Below are 25,298 nucleotides of genomic sequence, written 5' to 3' on the forward strand. Positions count from 1 at the left end.
TGCATCGGCGACGGGGGGGGTGTGTGTGTGTGCCTGTGTATGCGTGTGGCTGTGTATGCGTGTGGCTGTGTATGTACGCATGCCTGAATGTGGGTGCGCGTGCACGCAGTTAAATCCAGCCGGAGAGAAGCGCGTGGCACTTTCTTGTCCTTCATTCCCCCGAGTCAGCTAGCTATAGTTGTCCACCTGGACGCATCCTTCGGATGCGTATTTCCAGGCTCGACCTAAAAAGGTCAGAACGTATATATTCAGACTACATTATTTATGTTATTGTTCTTTTCCGCCCTTGAAATACACAACAAGCAACTTGTTCCAGACTGATGTTGCATCTGATGTCTTATTGATGTCATTGTCTGTACATCAGGGTCTTTTGGTGTCATTGTCTGAATTACTTCACACTGTGACAGTTTCTTGGAAAGATGAGGACAGACCACATCTGCGTCAAAAGAAGGCGTCAATGATTCTGCAGAAATAGAGAAAATGCTAATCTCAGCCTACTCAAGAAGATGTTGGGCCTTATGGACATTACGTCCTCACCAGCTTGTACGTCTGAATTTTGCCGTCATATGTGCTGCGATATGTATAAGGATTTATCTAATTTGTAGGGAAATCCATGCTCTCAAAATAATGAACTGCAATTCGATATCTAAAACAATTTCATATTATTGGTCGTATACATATGTAGCATAGATGCATTAAAAGGCATGATTCAATAAAATACTAGGAAATACTTTCTTAAGCCTTGCAGGTTTCAAGTAATATAACATAATTTATCAAAGGTGTTTGTAAAATAAATTATTATTAAGAATATCAGATAGGAGGGATGCATGTTGACGATTAAACAGATAAGTATAATACTGAATATACCAATTAAAAGTAATGTAGCTTAAAAAAAAAGCAAAAAATAAAGTCTGTTGAAATGTCTTGGCATGTATGTCACCTCCCAAATTTGGTGGGTTACCATGCCCAGACTAGGGCCTAGCAAGAGGTTGTAGAATTTCTTAAATGTCGATTGTGAGATAGTACACTGCATGTTCTGCATCTCATGCGGACAGCGAGGTAAGAACACCATTTTTGCAATTGCCACATTACCTGTGACCGACAGGCAATTTATTCCAGAAACCTCCAGCCCCACCACCACCACCACCACTCTGCCCATATTATATTCATACTGCTTCTCTGCTTTGTGTGCCACTTGCGTACCCAACTAGCAAAAACTTTCCGTTTACCAGTGCAAGCCCAGGAAACTGAGTGGACCTGCAGTACCTCTTGTCCATTCCACAATAGGTAAGATAAGTGTATTGTCCATATTCCTCAGGAGGCCTGACAATCCTGCAAAGGTGCACAGTGCATCTAATAGAATCTGCACTGCCTGTGCCAGGCTCCTTAAATGTACCAGTACATCATCTACATAGAGGGACACAATATGCTCAGTGCCCCCCACCTGTATCCCCAGCCCAGCATTACAATTCAAAAAAATGCTGCATAGGTGGCTCTATAGCCAGCGCGAACAGCAGAGGGGCAGGGTACAGTCTTGTCTGGTACCCCGCAATATCTCAAACTTGTCAGCGTCCTGCAACCCTCGAGCGGACCCTGGCTGAGGGCTCAGAATATATGAGGGCTATTCATTTGAGCATCAGAACCCCGTAGCCGAATCAAGGCAGCACCGCCCACAGATATTCTGAATCACTCATGTCAAATGCATTCTGTATATCCAGTGCTCCCACCTCAGTCTCTGGTCCGGAATCCCGTACATAATCCATGATGTGTAAGCCTGCGAATGTTCCGATGGGTGCTCCTCTGGGGATTAACCTGCATTGAGTTTTGTATTTAAGCTGACCAATTACCACTTGCAGCCTATCAGCTAAGATCTTAGAGAGGACCTTCACATTCACATTGATCATTGACAGCAGGCGATAGGATCCTAAATCCTCGATTTCACAAACCGGCTTAGGGAGCATGATGATGAGAGCTTCCTGCATTGTTTGGGGGATGGTGCCCCTCTCGTACGCCTCAAAATTGTCCTCAAGCGGGTTATCTGCCAGTACATCAGAATAAGAAGCATAAAACGTCAGTGGGATGCTGTCTGAGCAAGGGGTTTGCACCTCTGCAGACCCTTAATCACCTCCTCAATCTCATCTCTGGTCAGTGCCAGGTCTAACATTTCTCGTTGTGCTGGTTCCAACACATTCAGTTCTAGCCCCCTCAGGATCTCCTATGCTGCAGATCCATCCCAGACGGTTCACAGACCCTACACCCGGCCAAGATATTGTTGTAGCTCCCTGCTAATCATGGTTTGAGTCCTGTCAAATCAGTTATACTCCAGCTGAAACGATAAAATTGGAGAGATCTGGCGCTCCCTGTCAAGTAACTAAGCCAGAAGGCAACCTGGGCCGTCACAATCCCTGTGCAACAACAGATGATATTCCCTCAATGTAAATTTGTCAAGCCTATCCCAGGTTTCCCCCACCTCCTTCTGGGCCTCCAACAATCTGCCCTACGCCTCTGGGCACGTGCCCGTGCATCCTCCCGGTCCCTCAGCTCCCTTTCAAACTGTCGCTTACTGCTTTATGCTCTAGAAAGACAGTCGCCTCTCAGTAACACCTTCGGGGTTCCAATTCATTAGCTTTAGTTCCTGTGGGCCCTCAGTTGCCCTCTAGGTATCTCACCAAGGCTTCATAGATCTCTGCTTGGAATACATTATCCCAGCAGCACCTTAAGGCACAGCCTCTACAAGGGCATAGGCGGGAATCAACCCTTCCCGTGCATATTTTTTGTTTTTGTTGAATCAAAAGGTGTTTTCAGTCCTCTTCTGAGGACATTTCAAATTCACCAAGTTCACATGCAGCATACCGGGTTCCTAAAGATAACCAGTCAGTGCATGCTTGTTGTCAATAACTCGCACATTAGATGGATCATCAAATCAAGTAAATGCAATTCCAAATCATTCATTGATGGTGGAAGTACTTCAATCGGAGGCTTGGATAACATTAGTGACTCAAGCCAATCCTCGTGCAATTCGTCAAAGAGTGACTGGTGAAATGTATTTATCATAATTAGAATCTTGAAGTAAGAACAGATGTATTGCCCGGAATTTTCTCTGGTGTCATTGCAGCAGTTGCAGGAGCATTTCCACGTCAAGGAAATACACAGGTCTCACTTGTGAAGCATGTATTTTGCAAAGAACCATCATCCAGCTTTTACCATGTTCCGAATGCAAAGCATGTCAGGTTTTCTCAGCATCTCTGTTTGGCAGGATAAGTGTAGTTCGTGTATTGATTTCCTTGTCAGATCAGGCGAGAGATGACAATACTACAGGCGATCAGCAGTAAAAGGTTTGGCAATTCTCCAAAAGACTTGAGAATAAGGAGTGATAAAATCACAGTAGTCAAAGGAACTTCCTTTGGTAACAGCACAACAGCCAATGTGTTAATGTAATCAAAATGCATGCCACATATCCATATTAGGCCAAGGAACATTTCTGATTTTGTGTTGAGATGGTGGGTACAAGATTTATCCACAGCTCTGTATTGTTCTAAGTAAGGTAAGTAAGTAAGTAAATGTTTTATTTGTATATGATTAATTAAAATCTTTACAAAATTGTAAAACGTCCATAATTGTTGTTACTTAAACATAATAGTAGGATGCATAAAATGACAGTGTTATTGACAGTTTAATGGTTTCCCTCGAGGGATTTAAAAAGTTCATCTATCGTGGTTCAGTCTCTTTCTTATTAGGTCAAAGAACTTGACAGTTCAATTTGATGTCGCTTGTAGAGAAACATAGTTTGGCTGCCATCTACAGGTCCGAACGGCACGTAGGCTAAAAAAAGGACGTAAGAGATTGAACCTCAAGTCCTTTACGCTAGGGCAGATGCAAATCACATGAATTACGTCCTCCTTGCCGGTTTTGCACATGCGACACTGTTTTGAAGGGTTATTTCTCTCCCAAGGTGGAAGATGTGGAAGTATGGGAATAACCCCAAGGCGTAATTTTAAGAATTTTTCTTTAACATTTATTTTCATGCCGATACTGAAGTACGCTTGTGGCCGCAGCTTTTCATAGTCACCCACCGTTAGCCATCCGTGTGCTCTATCTGTATTGTTCTAGGAATTGTAATCACAAAAAGTTGCCCAGGTTTCCAACCTTCAACAAGTAACATTGGTTAACATAAAATAAGAGCCATTATTCATTAGATCATGGTGCGTGGGAATGGATGAAGTAGAAGTAACTGATAAAACACAACGTAGCCCAGGCATCAAGCACTACACACTCCATGCAAGGAAATTGTATCCTACAGAAGAGAGTGACCTAGAGGATTTCTGCAGCTGGAAGTACTAATAAATGCAGGGTACTCTTAAAGCACACGTAAGAAAAATTACATTTCCACAAAGGGAACAGAGGTGAAGTGTGCACTGTTTCGTACCAACCTAAATATTTATATTTCTCACAGTCCTGAAACTGAAAGGGTAATAGGTATAGGAATAATACCACATGTCAGCCATGTAATAGGTTGATTGTCACTAACTGAAAATGGTACTTCTTCCATTTGTTAGACACTCAGCAAAGTGTTTTAGTAATCTTCTTTAGCCATTTGTTTGTGTTCAGGTCAAATGATAAGGCTCGAAAATGTTTGTCTCGTTCAGAGCTTAGCGAGGCACAAAAACCTGATTAGAGTGTTTGTAAGGTCCAATTTAGTTGTTTAATTGATTGAGCATAGACATGCTGTAATAAACCCAATTACCCTTAGAGAAGATGTAGGGCTGAAGACGTGACGTGGTTTAGTGAGTATACTCTTAGAAAGCGTGTGCATGCCATTGTCGATAACTTTAAACATTGTTTGCAGGTTTTCTTGATCTATCTGCCCAATTCTCTCTTCTATTTGTTTTTCTGAGTATGTTTTCCTTTTATTATAAACAGCATATATTCCTGCTATGAATATTTTTTTCTAGTGGGGCATGGTCCCAGGAGGAAATTAGACAAGTCCATGTTTTCTTTAATTATGGATAGATGCTCATTCACAGCTGGAAGACCAGAACATGCGATCATTGGCATAGGTTTACCACACTGTGTGTGTGACTTTTAGTGTGTTACTGTATTAGTTATATAGCAAATCAGGGTGAGTAGCCTTAGGACCAGGGGTGTTGGAAAGAAAACAACACATGCAGATATGGGAATCTTAAGGCTAAACCTTCAGAAAGGAATTGTTAGGAATTATAGGTTTCATACTGGATCATATATTTTATTTCAGGATCTGAAATGTTCATTTGTGTTTACCAGTTTCCAAACCAGGTTAAGTTAACTTTTGGTATAGATGTTTTTTTTAAATGCTGTCATGGTTCCACACCATAGACAGTTAGATAGTCTTCTGGATAGTTTTGTTAAAGAAAATCATTCCTTTGGGTTTAATGCATGCTCAAAATAAGGCATTTTTTGCTTGAATTTGCCAACATTTTGTACCACAAATGCTTTACTCCTAAACGTTTTCTTTCCAGTACTCTTATCCTACTTTTCAATAAATACGTTTGAATAGATCATTGTCTTAATCGTGATTACATTTTCTGGAGTTGTTGTGGACTTAGTAAAAATGAAAAGCTGAGGGATGTGGCCTGTCCTTGCTCTGGAAATAAGGACATTTCTTTACTAAAATATGATGACTATTAAGAGGCAGAACCTCGCAATGCTCCCATTGTGTATAAGTGTATACTTCTCTATGGTAACTAGTTCTATGTATGTAATAGTGTGCATAATGATGAAAACAATACATTTCTTTATAATTCAGTGCATTCAAATAATGGTCAAATAAGAGTAAATCGGACCTCTTTCGTTTTCCAGTCTCTATGTCCCAGTCAACTGAAATAGATCCAGGAATATTTGTTTCAAATAAATTGATGAATTAATTAAAGTTTCAACATATATGGTAGTTGGGTCCCAGTAGCTGATAATTAAACTTTTCCTAAGATATTACCCTGAACACAGGATAGACTGTGATGCAGTATAGAGATGTCTTTAAGCTCTGTGATGTGCCATTGTTCTTTCATAACATAATGCCCACTCAGTAGCAGTAGAGTGATGAAAAGAAACATTCCTACAGTGATCCTTATATAAGACCAAGGTGGAATCAAGTATCTGTCAAGGAATGGGGGCGTGGCTTAGCCAGCTGCAAGATGGCCGCACTCTGAGTGGGCTCTGTCGGCCAAGCCGATAATCCGATCAGAGTCCTGCGGACAGTCTTGGTGCTGTCACCCAGCACCGTGCTCTATAGATTTACCTTGCTCCATGGTATCGATTGCTGCCTTCCTGGGCCCCCGTTGGTGCCCACACGCCGAGATCTGCTGTTGGGGCCTGGCGTGGCGTCCGGGCATACTTACTGGTGTGTGACTGGCGCTAGGCCTGGGCTGTGGCGGCGCCACCAATCTGCCGTCTTGCCCGAGTGGACTCTTTCGGGGCGAGTCATCTGTCCGGGCCAGCCTGTGATCCTGCTTCTTTGGACCGGGTGAGTCTCTCTCCGTGGGGGTGACTTGCGACCGGGGTGGATGCGTGCGTGTCGTACCGCTGGGCCCAGGCCTATGCTCCGTACGGGCGCCTTCGTCCAATTCTGGCGCCTGCTGCCTTGGCCTGTTTGCCCTGTGCCCTTCGAGGTGGGCGGCACGACTCCCCGCTGCTCCGAACCCGCGCGGGCTCCCGGCTGCCCCTCCTGGTGTTGGCTGCGGGGGCCAGGTCTTCACCGCTACCTCCTGTTGGTGTGCTGCCGCGCTCCTGCGCCTTGGGCCTCAGTTGCTGCCTGCACGACCTGGCGCGGCCTGGGACCCTCTTCCTTCGCTTCCATGCAGACTTTGCCGCTTGCCGGTTGGGTGGGCCCCCGCCGGGCTTGGCTCCGCGGCGGGCCGTCAGAGTCGGTAATCTGGCTGCCTACTCCGCCCACCTCCCGCACACTCTGGCCTGCAAAACTGCCACCCGGGCTGAATAGCAGCTGCTTTTTTGCCACAATTGGTGCCCCCTCATGCTGGTCGACTGCCACCCTCTCCCCCAGTGCGCCCAGTTCCATCACTGGAATCGGAGCGGGGCCAGCCTCCTGGGACCCAGTGCTCGTTCTCTGGAGCTTCGGTGCTCCCTCTCCTTCTCCCGGGTCCTCCATCTCCTGCCAAGGGGTCCTGTTGACGGCCGCCGCACCTGCACCTGCTCCATCCCACCCCACAACCCGGGCTGCCTGCCCGCTCCTCACTGGGCCCTCCTGATTGCTTGACCCTGTGATCAGACGCTACCCCTCCTGGCGGGCTCGGCGGGCCGATTAGCCTCTCACCTGCTTCGGCCTACTCTTTGCGCCTGACAATCACCATCCCCTTTGGCGCTCATCCGCGGCCATTCCTGCCAGCCCCTGCCTCCTCGCACACCGTTCATCTGTGGTGTTGATCCGTGGGGCACACAGGTGCTCAACTATGGGGCAGATGGACCCCAAGCAACCAAAGCTGGCGTTTGACCAAAGCAAGTTGTTGCATCAGGAGGGAGAAGTCATGGACGCTGCAGAGTCCACCTGAAACTGGCCTAACCCATGGGGATGACCTCAAGACCATCATGCTGGATGTGAAAACCACAGTTACTGGCATCACTGTCCAGCTTGACCAGCTCTCCGCTCGTCTGGACACAGTCGAGGCTCGAGTGGACTCCCATGACACGGGGCTAACCCAAGTTGAGGCGAGGGTGTCCGATGCAGAGGATGCTGCGACCCGGGATCACCATGCACTCCTACAGATGGACAAAGTCTTGGAACTCATTAAAAATAAGAATGAGGATTTGGAAGCGCGCTCCTGCAGAAGCAATCTCCGCATCATGGATGTGCTCCAACATAACCAAAATGGAAGACTTTGTTGAGCATCTGATTCGCGATTTATTTGGAGAGGTCCTCTCACCTGTTTTGATCGTCGAGCGGGCCATTGCTCTTTGGGACCTCGGCCTGCCCCTGGCTTCCCTGCTCGGCCTATCATCGCCAAACTTATGAACTTCAGAGACTGTGATGCGGTCCTCCAAGTTGCCAGGGAAAAGGGGGAAATTCGTCATCAGGGTAATCTGCTATCCATCTATCCTGATTATACCATGGCGTTTCAGGCTGCTCGCCCTGAATTTCTCCCTGCCAAACGTCTGCTGCAAAAACATGACATTTCCTATCCTACTCTCTGGCGTATCCGTCCAAGCTGCGTGTCCGGGATGGCTCACAGGTTCACACCTTCCTGGAACCATAGGCGGCTCTGTCCTACACCAAAAAACTGGACAAAACCCTGCGCTCCATTCGTACAAGCTCCCAAACGGCTGCTGCTGGCGATCTAAGTGACCATGACTGATGGCATCCCTCGCTCATACTCTTTTCATGCGCCGTATGGCACAAACTTTCCCTTCCTGGTCCTAGTTATTGTTGTTAAGCTTTGGCTCATGTACTGACCCGCATTTGTTGTTTTCAAACTCCCCAGCTCATGGGCCAAGCGGATCTTTTAAGCTGCTGTGACATTACTGCACTCCTCTCCGTAGCCCTACACTCCTTTCTCTCTTATATAGTGGAGAAGCGTGGCTCAAGGGTTAGAGCGGCAGACCCTGATGCAGAGGTCTGGCCCGGGACCAGGGTTCAATTCCCGCCTCGGTGGCACTTGGACTCAATCTCCCCGGACCTGATAATTCTCGCCTCGGTGCCTAGTCTAATCATGGATCCCACTCTGTGACTCTGGGCAATAGCTTGCTTGATCTCCACAACTGCCCCAGCAGCGCTTGGATGCCTGGCTTTACCTTGGGGGTGCCCAGGAGTGGACATCTCACAGGAAAGCCAGGAAGGGTTCCACAGCGGTATGAATACAGCGCTACGAGACCTCTGGGTAGAAGGCGCTATATAAATACAAACACATTTACGTTTACATTTATATAGCAACGTTATTTTCTTGCTCTGTACCTGCATCTTGAGTAAATTGTGAACCCCAGGATACAGGGTGCTCCTCTGGGTCTCCCTCTCCTTCTTCCACAGTCTGCCTTCAATCACAGCTTGGCCTCCCTGTCCTTGCGGCAGGGGTGTACGCTGATCTGAGCCAATTCTCTATGGGACATTCTGTTCATATTGGAGAAAAGCGTGAGCGCAAAGTGTTGGATCATACTGAAACTCAACATCCACTGCACTCAAAAGAAGAGGCCCACTGCACTCACATCAAGCGTAGTGCGCAAGCATTACGAATGCTTGCTTTAGTGGTTGCCTCTATTGCCGGTATGGGAGAAACCACAATATACAGCTGTAAGAACTTTTTCAGTGGAAACAAAACATGTTTTGGCTGGAGAATACAAGTGGGACTTGATTGCTATAGAAACAGTCTGCCTTCACTGTAGGTCTTATAAGTATAAACTCACTGGCTTGGTAGGACTCAGTGAGCACTAAGTTGCTCTTACTATCCCTAGTTTGTAAATATTGTGTCTCTAGGGCGTGCAAGATATCAGAGTGTGTTTTCGGTCAATGTGTTGCTTTAAACGTGATGGAAATCAAGGCATACAAGTGTTTCACTCTGTCAGCACAGTGAGGCATGAAAGTTTGTCTAAAGTTAAGGCATTCCAGCGAGGATTGTAACTTCAGAGTATCAGGAGGCTGCAAGATAGCACACTTCTGAAGGGAATCAGAAGTCAAACCTTTGCCATAATTGGATAACTTGTATCCAAGGAATTACAATGTAAAGTAGGCAATCTTTGTTTTTTTAAGTTAATCTTGTTCAGTGATGCGCTCTGAACATAACCCAGGACTGTTCTTATAGCCCATTGGCAAACATCGAAATGAGACTGCACCCTGTCGAAACTAAAGGCAGTTAGATACTGGTTTTTAGGCTCTATGTTCTGACAAATGAAAACTTTGGAGACATCAAAGATTGTTTTTTTTCCCCTAACCAGTTTTGCTTGCTGTGTGGATTTTGTACTCCTTATGTGAGTTCATATGTCTATAATCTATAACTATCCTATAGAATCAATTAGCTTTGAAAACGGAGTGTAGGGGGCTGTGGGGGAAGGGGATGTTCTTTGGTGAAAGACAAGGTCATACGTAAGAGAATAACATGGGGAATAGAGTGTATATCTGACCCTGCTTGGTTTCTGTACAGTCCTAGATCTTCTGAGATGAAAAGCTGCTGCTGTAGCTTTTTTTATAGAGCTTTGCACCAAAGCCATTTATATAAGCTGTGTCACCACATGGAAAACTGTTCATACATACTCCTTCCTACATCAGTATGACCTGGACTCCTGTGCCAGAATAGACTTTCATTTATGTCAGACGGCATTAAACCTGTTTTGGACTGCTTCTTCCTTGGAGACTAAGCATGTAAAACTATAATAGATCCGTTACGTAAAAGTAAACAATTCATTATACAGTTGGATTTCTTGCAGGCTAATATTTGCCCCACTAGACCTCTTTTTAGGTCCAATTGGACTGCAGTTGAAGGAGAATTTAAGGATTGTGCCTACGTCCTGCTACTGCTTAACAAATACTCTTAACGTGGTGAAATCTATGGAAAAGTAATTATAATAATTCAATCAATATTGACTGTTTTTGTGACAAATAATTGTAAAGTGGCACTGATCATTCCTTAATTGAAAAAGTAGATTCTGGATTTGATGACTATCAATGATCAGTCTTTCTCTCTTCATCTCTTATCTAGTCTAGCTCTGTAAGTGTGAGAGCTGCTTGGATTGATCTTTTTCTGCCTAGTGACTAGCTTGGTCACTACTTTGGACTTTGGACCTCAATTGGATGCAGACATGTGGTGGTCTTGGATAATTTTAATAATGTTGAGTAACACAGTCATGATTATCGTTGATCTGCAAGTGGCTTTTGATTCCATTAACAAAGCCATTTTTATCCACTGTCTGGGAGAGCGTGAACTGATAGATACAGGCACTAACAGCATTTGTTCTTAAGTGTTTGTCCAGTCTCTGTTGCCTTACTCCTTTTATCCTCAGATTGTCATCTTTGATTGCCACCAGGGTCCTCAGTGTCCCATCTTTTTTAGCACCTTTACTGAATTTGACCACATGCATTTAAGTTCCATAGTTTCACAAGTGGGATCCTATTCTGACTTAATTTGCAGGAGTACCAACATATCAGAGTACTGTAATTGGTGCAATGCATACTTCATGTCATTGAGAGCCACTGGTTTAACCTGTACATTGCAGAGAATGAGACCTTCACATCCTCCACATTATCTATGGAATGTGGAGGAAGCAAATGTCTTGTCCGCTGCTTTCCCTGACAAAACCATTTTGGTCCTTAAAAATGATTTTCTTTTGATAACATAATTTCCAAATGTGAGAAGCAATTCCCTCATATCTTAAAATATTTTTTTTTCCAAGCACTGACCTGCAACACACTAACTTCGCTGTGACTGAAAGTAAAACCATTCAGTGCTATTAAGTGCCAACTAGTTTCACTTTGATCAATGCTTGGGAGGCATATCTCCACTCTCCCCGAGCAGAGATCAAGATGGAAGAGGTAGTGCTAAAAAGGGGAAAATGTCCTCTTTCCAGCACTACTTCTACTGAGTGGATCCTTTTTGGGGATCACCACATGACTGCAGCCCGAACAGAGATTCACACACTAGACATCCGGGAAATGTTTGTTGAGAGAGGAGTGCTCTGCCTCCACACAACAGTCTTCGGAGGGGGGCGGGGGGGGGGGGGGGAGTGTAATAAGGGGTATTTATCCCCAATCTGCACCTCCCACACAAGGTGCGGGGTAAAATCCCAAGAGACCCCAAGGAGCAAAAACTGTAAAAGAAGGGTAGTGGTAGGAGAGGGTACTAGACCCAGCCAAAAAAGTGGGGGTACTGATTTTATCAGACAAAGTGTAGCAACATTTTTTTTTTTTAATGGAAGATTTTTCTTTATTAATGCAATCACCCCTCTTGCGTACGATGAATATGAAGATGCCAGTCGTCTGCATCCAGCCCATTGCATACCCACCTTGGTCTCCGATTGCACTCCTCCAGGAGACGCATCTGACGAAACAATCTTAACATCATGCCTTTCTAGATAGGCTAGTACTTGTCTAATTTGTTTGGGGGAGTTCAGCCCACGAACATTCCACGTTATGCATGCAATCATTTCAGTATCTAGCACTGTCATGTTAACTTATTGATCAGAATGCGTGTTGTATCTAAGGATTGGGGCAAAATATAGATCGACAGTGGTATCTGTGAATTCCACTTAGCCACATAAAAAAGTTCCATATAACCCCACCTCCCATTACCTCCCCCGCTTATTTCAGCACCTCCAACTTTTCTGAAGCCATCCCAGAAACCCAAAGACCAACCCCAAATGCAAAACATATTAGAAGGTAACTGAGGGGGACACCCATGGGAGAACGCTGGATCGCATTCAACCTCTCAGATGAGAAGAATGGTGGCCAAACCACCTAGATAGATTTCCCATAGCTCCTGAATAGCGAGCTAGAGAGGGAGAGAGACCAGCATTCTTATTAGCAACAACATTTTCCAATACTTGTAAAGCAATAAAATTGACAGTCGGTCTGAAAGGGAAGCAAAAAGGCCGTAGAGCAAATCCCCCATTCACATAACAATAGAAACTATTGTAATACAGAGAGCCTGGAGCACCTTCTGGTACAGACTTTGTGCACAACTGATGCATCCTTACACAGAGTGCTGTGGCGAACAGTCTTCATCGTCTGGTGTGGCAGAGATTTCACGGTCTCTACGTTTGAAGGTTTTTGTATATTCCATAGCTGCCTTGGGATTGGTGAAGATTTTCGATTTACCCTCTGCAACAATAGTCAGCCGTGCCGGGTAGAGCATGGCGAATGGAAAACTTTGTCATCAGCAGTTTCTTAACAGTTTGGTATTCTTTTCTTGCTGCTTAGACTACAGGAGTGAAGTCTGGATAGAAAGCCAAGTTGTTTCCCTGATAGTTTATGATCCCTTTTTCCCTTGACTTGTGCAAATTGAATCACGGTCCTTGTAATTCAACAGGCTAGCAGTAATCGGTCATGGTGGGGCACCTGGGGGAGGGCGAGCTGCCAAAGAGCGGTGAGCTCGATCTACGATTAGCACTTGGGGTAGATGCTCCGCCCCAAAAATTTCACGAAGCAATGCCTTTTCATAGGACTCCAGTCTGCCTGTGATGGTGGACTCCAAATACACATCAGGAGGGGTCAGTCGCCACAGTTCGAGGTCCGTCCCACACAATATTCACACTGTTAGCCTGAACTGTCAGTTGAGCCAATGTCTTCATGCCAGATCAGAGCTCGTGTCGCAGTGAGATACGCACTCTTAGGAGTAGACTCTCACTTTACATACCTGGAGGCAACTGTGCAGCCATGTCACGCTACGAACATGCAGAGTTAGTTTAAAATAATAATATGCCCTCAATCAGCCCGTGAGACTATAGCGGGGTATCAGCGGGCCCAGCTGACACAATGCCTGCAGGTAGGGCCAGCCACAGTTCCAATTGTGCTGGATCGGCAGGAGCAGGCCGCGTACACGGGCGCCTCTAGCCCAGGCCTCTTGCACCGACCAGAATGCTTATCTCAGGTCTCCCCTGGTAAGTGGTTTTATGTGCAGACACCCACCAGAAGCAGCGTCCGGGCCCGGAGCATTTCCGCAGCTCCCAGAAGCGCTTGGTCACCACAGAGGGCCTGCAATCACTACTCGGTTGTCGGCGATAGGGGAGGACGCACAGGCTGTCCAGCGCCACCCGCTCAGCCAGACTGCCGCTCGTGCATTCACCGTAGCTCTCAAAGGGTGCTGGGGTCAGCAACTATGGCTCGGGTGTCATCCGGGCTCCATGCTTGGGGAATGTGGCAGAGTGAATCGCATGGTGAGCTGTGCTGCCCGGTGCCGATGCACGGTGGTTAAGGCAGCACACTACAGCTCAATCGTCCCAATGCCGTCTGCTTTGTTACCACTTCATTTCTCTCTCATTTCAGGTTTTGGATGTTAGAGGGAAACAGGATTATTAGCAGATTGTCAATTCGGCAGGTGGAGCTGCACTACAGCGCAGCCATTTTGCTGTGCGCCCTCTAGCGCCTCCAAAAGTGTAGCAGCATTGGGTGGTAAAATGTTTGAGGTTCCCAACAGATTACAGAACTTTCTGTCACAGAATTATGAAGAAAATGCATGATTGTAGCCGAGGGTTGAGGTTTGCATGGCATTCTGGGTAAGAAATGGAGGCAGGATCCATGAAAGCACCACCATCCTGGACTCCCATGGGTGTCTAGTTTTTATGAAGTTCTGGGTAGTGGCTGAGCTCAAACCCAAATTCAGCAGCAACCCTCATCACCAGAATGGTTACTTTTTTCTGTTGAATACTCTCCACGTCTCGTTTTGGGGGTTTTCCTGTCACGGGCGATAGGTTTCACCACACATTAACCCGTTAAGCGCGCCGAAAATTCCGCCCCAGTGCGGACGTTCGATTGCGCTAACGGGAATGGAACGTTCAGCGAACGTGCGCAGCACTAGCGAGGTAGTGCACGCGACGACCGCTGAACGTTCCCCGCACTTAAGGGGTTAAGGTACCATTTCTATTGGGAGAAGTGTTGGACTACAGAATAGTAAAATATTTGTTATTATCAAGTACATTTCGATCTGTTGTTGACTTCCGAAAGTAAGCAAGTATGCGAGAAAGTGAACATTTAGCAAAATGCCCCCTGAATAGGTAACCTCAAATTCATAGTTGTACGAAAAAACACTGTTCCTATACTCAGTATCTTGGACACATTTAAAAAATGCATACGTTTTCTTCATACCCATTTTTCATTCATTACATTTTACCAAATTAACTGCTGCAAGATGGGCCCATGGTGAAAAATCTTTATGTACTGCAGCTCAGTTGTTGGCTCTGCGTCTTGTGTGTTTCCAAAAATTGCTGTCCTAGAAAAGTTGCATGGACGTAATGGTCAATTACTTTAGTAAATCTGCAATCTGGGTTGAAAATAACACATACACATGTTGCCACTAATTTGTTGATTTACAGTTGCTGCAAAATGCACCTACCTACCTTCTTTTATATGCCCACAAATCCATTTTCTCATTATTTGAAGGAAATTCACTCCTAAACTGGTAACTAGTTCTGAGCTCTCAACGTGCTTTTTATCGTATTCCAACAAAGATTTAGTTCTACACACACACACACACACACACGTCCCAGGTTTTGAGACAAGGAGATATTGCACAACCCAGTCTAATCTTTACATTCTGTTCATCTCAACCCTTTGGGTGTATCTTGCTTTCAACGTCTCTTGGACATTTTTGGCTGCTTATGGTGCTATCTTAATAGGAAATATGACGCTGAAACTCAACTTTTAATCTTTATTTAATTTTCAAAGGAAATGTAGGATTTTGTTTTAAATATTATGCTCTCAATCACCTCTAGTCCAAGAATCCTGGGATAGTGTATAGTTATATCATAGATTAATGTGGCAACAACCAGAGCATTTTGGGACTAGCAATTGAGAGATTATGCTTGACGGGCGACATTAGAGAAATCCTGGAGTGAATACCGGCGCACTGAGTTTTCAAACGTTTTAGTTTAGCGGCATGGACCATGTAGTAGATTACACGAGTATGTATTGCCAGTTAATATATTACAGACTTTAAGCTGGTACAACAATTATTTGTTAACAATTCCTTTTTGTCTAAAAAATCTTTGCTTTGTTTTTGGTGGGCATGGCTCTTGTCTGGTGTAAGCTGTTGTTTCTGTGCTAATATGCGACTGTCCTTACTTTTCCAGGTATATCTACTGCGATGAAATTGACTTATCGGCTGATACGGTATTGGCAACACTTTATGCTGCAAAGAAGTACATTGTTCCTCATCTTGCACGAGCATGTGTTAATTTCCTGGAAACTAGCCTCAGTGCAAAGAACGCTTGCGTCCTGCTCTCACAGAGCTGTCTTTTTGAAGAACCTGATCTGACCCAGCGCTGCTGGGAAGTGATTGATGCACAGGCGGAACTGGCTCTAAAATCTGAAGGCTTCTGTGACATTGATTTTCAGACATTAGAAAGTATTCTCCGAAGAGAGACCTTGAATGCCAAAGAAATTGTTGTTTTTGAGGCAGCACTCAACTGGGCTGAGGTGGAATGCCAGCGGCAAGACATGACTGTTTCTATAGACAATAAACGAAAAGTACTAGGGAAAGCACTTTACTTAATTCGTATACCTACTATGGCACTTGATGATTTTGCAAATGGTGCTGCACAGTCAGGGATCTTGACTCTGACGGAAACCAATGATATATTTTTATGGTACACAGCTGCTAAAAAGCCAGATCTAGAGTTTGTGAGCAAAGCCAGGAAAGGCCTTGTTCCTCAACGATGCCACCGTTTCCAGTCTTGTGCCTACCGCAGTAACCAGTGGCGATACAGAGGCCGATGTGATAGCATTCAGTTCGCTGTTGATAAGAGAGTTTTCATTGCTGGCTTTGGTCTCTATGGTTCCAGTTGTGGATCAGCGGAATATAGCGCAAAAATTGAACTGAAACGGCAGGGTGTTATTCTAGGACAAAACTTGAGTAAATATTTTTCTGATGGATCCAGCAACACTTTCCCTGTGTGGTTTGAATATCCAGTCCAAATAGAGCCAGACACATTTTATACCGCTAGTGTAATCCTGGATAGCAATGAGCTAAGTTATTTTGGGCAAGAAGGAATGACTGAAGTCCAGTGTGGGAAAGTAACTGTCCAGTTTCAGTGTTCTTCAGACAGTACCAATGGTACCGGAGTTCAAGGAGGGCAGATTCCAGAGCTCATATTCTATGCTTGATAAAGATTTGAGAGAGTTTGATATGACATTTAGATGTGCTTCTTCAGTGACTAGCAACCTTCAGTACCTTCAGTATAAAGTAGATTAATTATTACATCTGCATCCCTCTCTGGATGTTGCTAATCGCCAATACAGGTCACCACTCTTTTTGTAGAACACCAGATAATGACGCTATCAGGGAAGTCCTGCAAATCCATTGATCAGGAGGCATGTGATCAAGATGAGCCCTATGACCCAATTTAAAGTGTGTGCAGAATGACAGTCTGTGTACACACAAAAAAATCTAAACATGCAATCGCTCTTTACTGTGAAGCTGTTGTTCGATATTCCCGTAGGGCCTTTGAATGTCTAGACCCAAGATTCTGCTTGCATTTTAGACCTCCTGAATCTGGAAAATTGACCTTGGACACAAAAACATTATTTCCACCCAGACACATGGGCCTCGGTCAGAGACTTAGTCCAAGAATACCTTGGACTTTTGAATCCTAACCTTAGTCCTTCATGCTTTTATTTAGGCTTAAAAATTGTGCATTTCAATTTTCAGTCTACCCATATCGCGCATCCTTTATGGATCAAGAACATGCTTTGTTGTGTACATTATTATTCACTGGTTGCCCTTCAAATTCTTTTATTTATCCCTATTCAGAGATACAGCCGCATTCATATTTTTATATGGCCATAATTGTTCGAAAGTGTTTTTATTGCTTCATACCTAGCCTTTCAACTTCAAGATTATTGAATAATAAAACTAACCAAATTAAGCTATTTCTAGAGCAGGTCGTTTTTTTCCCATCACATAGGTAAATGCCAAAGCACTGTGGTACGTGACCATTTTGCATAGGAATTGGCCTTTGTGTAACTGAACTGTAGGATTGTAAGACCTGTACTAATTTACAAAGCTCCTGGAATAGAAAGAAACGTGCTTTACTAGAAGGCTACTTTATAAGATTTGACATGGGTTACTGTAGTGGTGGCCCAAGGCCACCCACATCCATACCGCACTCTGAGCGATATTTTCAAAGGCTCCTTGTACTGAGAAATGAGAAACGCGCACAAAAGGTGACTTTAATTAATTAAAGTGCTAATAATTTCGTATGCCACTCTGTTCATGTATTTTTGGGGGGTGTTTTTGTTTTTCCCAGGACATTCCTAGTAGTGTCTTCTGACCCTTGACCAATCATTTCAGTTTGCAGCAAAGTAATGGTTTCTAAATTTGAAAAAAGATAGCCAGCAACGCCATACCTTGTCACGAAACACGAACTCTTTAATTTTATTATTAATGCAAAAAAAATGCACCTACCTGCAGATAAGGCATTTTCGGTAGTGCATTAAGCACGTATATAACAAGGGAAATAAGGTTATGTCGCTTGTTCTCGTTTCTGCTTGTCGTTTAGTAGTTTTCTACAAATGTTAGTGTGCTTTCTTACATATGCTCATGCTGCCCTATTTTTTTTTTTACAGAACCATATAGATTTGCTGGTGGAAACGAACCAAAGACCATTTTCTCTTATGTGGCAGTTTACTGATTAGAGTTAGCTTTGGCTGCACTGTCACAAATGTATAAGTGCACAGTTTGCGTAAATATTTTCATTCGGTATTGCAATAGTGATGTGAAAGAAGTCTCAAAATTCCTTTTACTAAACAATAATTTATGCCACCTGTTAGATTGTTGACGATAGCTTCCTCATGGTGTACTTCTTCTAAAAAGTCTTTCATGAACTCAAGTTTTCAATCATTCCTTTTAGTTTCTATTAAATCGTCACTGAACTGTAGAGATGGCGGCAAGGATAATATTTAAAAAAACAATTGAATGGTGTGTGCTACACTTGCTGGTCTCATTTTCTTTGAGTAGACGCATTTCAGATTGGACAACAGCTAAAGAAACTAATAATATACCTTTACCTCGGTTGCATTTGTACGTAATCCGTGGGTCACTTTCTTCACAGATTTTTTTCTTTCGAATGACATTTAAAACAGTTGATGTGCACAGGTGTGTCAGACTAGTCTGACTGTTCAATGAGCTTCTTCTAATCTAACAGTGCGGGTTTGTGCTGTAGCTGTGATACTGAGAGTTAACCTAGCAGTTTCATTTGCTTTTCTCATTACTCATTCTTCATGACTATTTAGGGACAGTAGATGCCCTCACCTTGGAGGATGACCTATTGACACGTGCCTTGGAAATGCATAAATTATGCATATCCTTCCTGATCTGATCTTCCTTGTTTTGTTGCAACTGCAGTATCACACAAAATGTGAGATGTTCTAGTTTCGAAACAGCCAAAATTGAAGTTTTTTTGAAAAGTCATTTGACAGGGTTTTTTTTGATCTTGCAACCTAATGTCTCCTTCAAAGCATCCCACTGTTGCTACATTTGGCCGTCTCTGTGCACCTTGGTCTGTTAAAACAACGGCAGCCTGCAGTTGTATAATACTACGACAAACTCCTGTGGTTATATATTTGAGAATGCACCTTAGACTGCTTCCATATGTATGTTTTTTAATGCTCTTCTTTTCTGTGCATTTTTACCATCCATCTAGTTGGCACAGCTACATCAAACCCAATTGGGTGTTTTAGTGAAGCACACATTTAGAGGAGGACAATCCTTGAATTCTTGGTTGACAAAGTAGTACTTGGCTCTGGCATTGATAAATATAGGTAGTGTTACCATTTGAAAGTACACTGGTTTGATTATTTGTTGCTCTGTGTTGCAAAGTAAGTTACAGATCTTTAATTTAAGGACTTGGCTCTTTTGCATGTCTTCTGGCATGTTAATTATCTATGGGAATTTTGGATATCACCAACAAAATGCCTATGAGCTTTACTAGTTAACTTCAAAAAATGTATGAACACGTATGAAAACTACAATCGCAATTAGATATCGCAGGATAACATGTCTGATTTTAAATACAATAAAGAAGCAAGAGCTGGCGGAGTGCAGAAAGGGTAAATGGCAGTGTTGAATGAGGTTGAACAGAATATCCACATGGGACTCTGTTTCTTGATATGTGTGCCCGATGAAAGGTGATTTAAATTGAACGTTGCAATGCTGCCTTATTTAAGAACCCTTTAGACTATTTCATAGATTTTTGGGGAACCTGCTTTGAAAACAATTCGTGTTTTATGTAGCTAAGAATTTGAAATTTATTTTCTTAGTCTTACCTCAAATGTTTCAGTATTTATCACTTTGACTTTGCATTTAATAAGAAATGCGTGGTGTAGCAATACCACTAAATGATAATAACGTTGCACATTTTTGTGAGTCTCATTTTTCTATCTGTAATCCAGAATAACATTTGAGAAGAGTTAGCAAATTGCTTTTTTGAACCCCGGAATTAAATTCCCCTAAAATCAAGCCCCCTCTGTCCAATGCTGAGGACATTCGAAGATAGTTTGCTTAACGCTATCTTGCTGATATCTATATAAACCGCAATCTTTGGGTTTAACCGCTCGAAATGCAGTATCGGAACGTTTTGTGAAATCGTTTACTTAGAATTGCCTTTCGTGGATCTCAGTGTAGCTACTATCTTAATTGGGAATAAATACTCAGTCATATCAGTATTCCTACAGCTGGCTCAGTGCATGACATTTGCAACCTGCCAGCATCTGTGTCTCATGTGTGCCTCAGTTTGGTTGTTTGCCTTCCAAGGTTGATATAAAATGGAACGGTGTTTGTGGTCTGCTTTTTCTAAGCACGAGAAGTGTGTAGTCACTTTATCGTCCTGCCCAACCACTCACCTTGAAAAGACTTACATGTTGTTTTTTGCTCCTTGGGTCAGAAGACTAAAAAACTACTGTGCTTGTTATTTTCCTCAGTAGACTCAGAGTAGCTGGCTTCTGCATTTGAGAACTGTTATTTTATTTGGCATTCTTTGCCTGAAAAAAACCCTTTGAAACGCAAACGCCTCCCTTAGCTGCCCGTTTTTCCTGAACTAACATTGTACTCCATCTGAAGTGGCGTCCAGCGTAGTAGAGAGAAAATCTGACGGGAGTCTCGGAGTACTTAATGGAGTTCACCAATGGAGGTAAAGTTCAATCTAATACGGGATTGCTGTACTCGGATTAGTAAGAACCGCAATAGATTTGAAAATCATGAATTCCCATTAATAGGCATGGACAGGCCAGAACAGAATGAAGTATCTGTACAGTGTACCAAATCATGTGGTTGCAAAAGACAATCCCTTTGCACCTCATGCAGTTTGTACTCCAGGCTCTGTCATTAGAAGTTGGTACCAGGTACCTAATCAGTATCCCCAGTTTAGAAAAGCTCCCTTCCCACCTTGGGTTCAAACAATTCAAGCTAAATTCCCAAAGAAGGTGGCCAGACTTTGTGGTTTCCGTTTATTCTAGAGGTAGCCAACACTTACAGCTAAGTTTTACATGTTTTCCTTTTCCAGGGTACCATATAGCAAGCATAAAGAAGGGCAAGACAGCAAATATGTGAAGCTTGCAAAGTGAGGTTAGTAATCTTATTGGCGAACTAGCAGTCTGTATGGCAACTCCATTAAGGTCATGGCCAAACATTACTTATACATTTGGGGGAAATTAATAGAACCACAAATGCATACAGAGGCAGTTACTCTTTTTACTAAAGAGTGCAAATATAACTTTCATATCAAGACGTGTTTTCCGCAAAAACTTCTATTCAATTGGCAGCTCTGTGTTCTAGTTTCTGTTACACAGAAACATGCAACACGATTTGGGATGTGCTCAAGCAGTTTCTTTACTTGAATAGAAGGTGTTTTTTCGACTGACAATGTCTTCTCTCATGTAACAGTTGAATTCCAGAGGCAGTTTTTGCTGTTCTGAATCCTTTTGTTCCATGCATACTTCTTAAGCCAGCAGAGTTAGAGTATGTGGTTATTGATGGTAAACAATACATAAATTCTACTTCAAGATTCCCTACTCTCACCTGCACCTGGCTGACTCTTCAGGGATTTTGAGTGCTCCAGTCCTAACTTAAGGGCCACACATACATCTCAGATGAGACTACCTATGGTTTTCTCATTGTTCTACTTGATGTCAAGCTTCTTTAAATTGACTCATGCTAGTTTTTGAGATTGCATGTGCCCATCTTTCCTCCACACAAAGATCTCTAATGGATTGCTTTATGTAGTCATGATGTTCCTTGAGCTTGATACTACCAAGCCCATCCCAGAAGAATTATTTGCTCTATTTTTCAATCTTACAGTTTGAGGAACGTTCTCTAGATCTCTTGTGAATCCTTATTTTACTCTTGAGGATTTCAAGTGTTCAAAGTTGCATTTGTCAGTTTTTTTTTCTAAGCAGTTATGATAGGCTTATCAGTTATATTCAGTATTTCTGCCGGATGCCTCCTAGATTTCCCCTGGTATGAGGCGCCATCCAGTGTTTTGTAGGGTGACTGACTCTTCCCTTTAGTTTAAATGCAACTCTGACTTGACCACCACAGTCTTATGGTAGCTCATCAGGCATGCCATGTATGTTAACTGCTCCTTATCTAGAGATTTAGCTGCTCACTGCATCAACACTTGACATCTTGTCCAGTCATGCAGAAGCAGAGGATGTGGGTGTCCATAACAATTATTTTGTTAAAGTTTGTTCTGAAATGTTCGTGAACGGCAATACTTTTTCAGGACAGATCGTTAGATTAAAAGAAGAACTTTGCATTTGCTACTTAAACTTCTTTCTCAATATCAAGGATCTAGTCTCCTAGTCCCTGCGCTCACAATGTACAGCTTCTTGGTGGGGCCAGAGAATAAGTCTGATAGGCCCATGTGTTCAGGTAGTTTTACAGGCCAGGTCTCTTGGTAGAGTTGCAGCTCAAGTTCAGTTTTCCTTTAACCTAAAGAAATTGCATCACCCTCTGCTTCTTCTTCTTACTTATATGGTGTAATTAGGTGTGCTCTTCCTCTGGATTTTTATTTTAGGTTATAGCACAACCAGGCAACCATCATTACTTAAATCTCTTGGTTTATTTTGGCACGCCCACAAAATCAAAACCTGAGCTAATAACATCCTCTTAGCAGAGTGGGAAATGACTGCACATACATGTCTAGATGTGACCACCATCTTGCAGTCCCTAAAGTTTTGCATACCTTGATGGCAGTTTTCCATGTTTTGTATTGAGAAGTAGAGCAGCACCTTTTTCTGCCTGGTCGGTTAACCAACAAGACAAGTAATTCCTTTTGTTGTCTCAACTCATCTAAGAGGTTGAGGAAAGTAAATAGTGCATGTTAAGCAGATGTTGTTTCGGCCTACGTTATTGGGTGCTGGACTTTCGCTCTCTTGAAAGATGCTCTTATTTTCTCCTTGGTTTAGGCAAACGTGATTGCTCTTTTTCTAGAATTTCTATCAACTGCAGTGTTTATGAGGTACGCTCCATTTCTGTACTTCTGTCCTAGGAAATTGTAAATGTTTTATGTGGGACCATGAGGATTCTTCTGTTTTAGACCCACAAGATTATTTGACCAAAAAAATTGAGATCAGCAGCGCAGCCAAATAGGCTAATTTACTTATGTTCGCAATCATGCATTTTGGATTGTCTTTCAAGAACTGATATTTACTTTGACTAAACTGTTCATTGTAACTTGTCTGTTGAAAGCTTCGTTTGGGCAGTTACTTTTACCAACTTCCAGTCACCTGTTTTTTAAATTGTTTCTGCTGGTAGGGAAATGGAGAGAGAGAGAGGCTTGAGAAAATAATTTGCTTGTTCAGTGTATTCTGTACTCTTAATTCATTGACTCTTTCTGATTTGCCAGTGCCCAGCTCCATCAGGCCTGTGTATAGTCACTGACGTATGTGGTAAACACTATGTTTTCAATTTGGCCAATTTGAAGGAGTTTGCTGTCACAGTGCAATCGGATTTCCAAATTGTTAAGATTTAAGGAGTTTAGCCGAAGTATTGGTCTTATTGTAAACCAACTTTTACTTCCATGTTTCTGGATTGGCGTTACGATGATTACCACAGTAGTTATGGAAAGAATGGTTATTAAAAAGTAAAGCTGATCTGCCCAATGGTACAGTTTAAAGAAATGCATTGGAATAATTGATTCATCCATAATTAACTCCCACTGAGTGTGTGGTCCAGTGGAAAACTACAAATTGCAATGCTCTCTGTTTAGAATCATATCTGCTGCTCGGTCAGAGGCTGTCCATGCAATGTGCTCTCTCTGTTAGCAAAATTTAGTGGATATCGCGCAAGCTTGATATCAAAGCTCTCCATGCTGTCATTAATCCGACAATCCTTTTCTGCACTTTTTTAAAAGACCTGTAAACAGAGTTGGGGGTGGGGGGGGGAGTTCTGAACTGCATCCCTATGTAAATGTGTATATGTGTACAGAAGTATACAAAAGTTTTGCAGTTTACATAGAATTCTAGATATTCCTATTTTATGGAGAGTAGAATTAAGTGGCAATAAAGTCAGCCATACGAGACGATCTACACGTGGTTTTTACTTTTACAGCATTCCATTTTGACATAAACTGTAATTCATATTTAATATTTCCAAATCTTTTAATCATTTCAATAAAATGTTATGGAAGCCTTGCATCTATTTAATGGGTTTTGTACAGTTTTGAGATGTAAGTATTGCTGCAGTGTAATGCTGAATCCCACATTTAAGCTCCATGCACAACTTAATTTACTGCATTTAGGTTCTTGAAACGGATGCACAATTTTAAACTGCTGAGCAAGGCGCAGTCACACAGCTGTTCCCTTTTTAAATTATCGAAATTAATCACGAAATGAACTGTTAAAAAGTAATCACGCCAGTCAATGATTGCATTGATTTTCCTTTGACCCACATGCGTAGTTTGTCATTTAATTTTTGTTAAAGGTCCCCCAGTCATAAGGCACTATATGTTCTAGGCTTTTAAAAGCACAACACATGCAAATGAGCTTCATAATGCTGTTGGAAGATATGCCACAGAGTCTCTGTATAGGTATGTTAATTAGCGGTGCTGTTTATATGTCCAAATGTAATATAGATAAATGATATTCAAATTAGTATTTATGTCGATAGTTTTTATTTCTACATATTATTGCACTGAATTGTTTTTACAGTGTCGTAATAAGATGTCCCCTAATTTCAGGCGACTGCTTCCAGTGTGTGCTTGAAAAGTACTTGGAACTATCCAGCTTACAGTATTAAAGAAGGAAGCATATGAAGTACCTCAAAGTGAATGTTAGTACTGTAACTTTGATGTGACAGTGCAAATGGCGTAAGACACATGAATGTGTATCGAATAAAGCATACGAATAAAATTAATATAATTAATAAAATTAATATTTCACTAAGTTTTTTGCTTGTTGTTTTTACCAAATGAAAGGTTGCTTTTCTGTACTATGTATTCTCTGCATCCGTGTTTTTTTAGGGGTGGTGGCCAGGTATATATGTCCCTGCTACTTGTTTATATGAAGAGCCCCTTCTCTACTTTTATTTGGGGTTGTGCTGGTACACTTCTTTAGTGAATGTAAGATATCTGTTCAGCATTAGCCCATGTGCCTCGTCATGGAGAACAACACATTTTAAGGCAAG

At 42.8% G+C, this 25,298-nt stretch overlaps 1 protein-coding gene across 2 annotated transcripts in view; it reads left to right on the plus strand.

Moving 5' to 3' along the window:
- The window catches only part of BTBD3 (BTB domain containing 3), a 74,965-nt gene extending 49,911 nt beyond the window's left edge, over positions 1 to 25,054 (plus strand). Inside the window, exon 5 of one of the 2 annotated variants that reach the window (XM_086927720.1) lies at positions 15,751 to 25,054. In XM_086927720.1, coding sequence (XP_086783846.1) covers positions 15,751 to 16,783 — 1,033 coding nt within the window. In that variant the 3' untranslated portion in view covers positions 16,784 to 25,054. The remainder of the gene's footprint in view (positions 1 to 15,750) is intronic. The other variant, XM_086927719.1, reaches the window with a different exon arrangement.
- Positions 25,055 to 25,298: the final 244 nt, after the last annotated feature.

This window comes from Lissotriton vulgaris, chromosome 6, assembly GCF_964263255.1.
Source record: "Lissotriton vulgaris chromosome 6, aLisVul1.2, whole genome shotgun sequence".
Lineage (NCBI taxonomy): Eukaryota > Metazoa > Chordata > Amphibia > Caudata > Salamandridae > Lissotriton > Lissotriton vulgaris.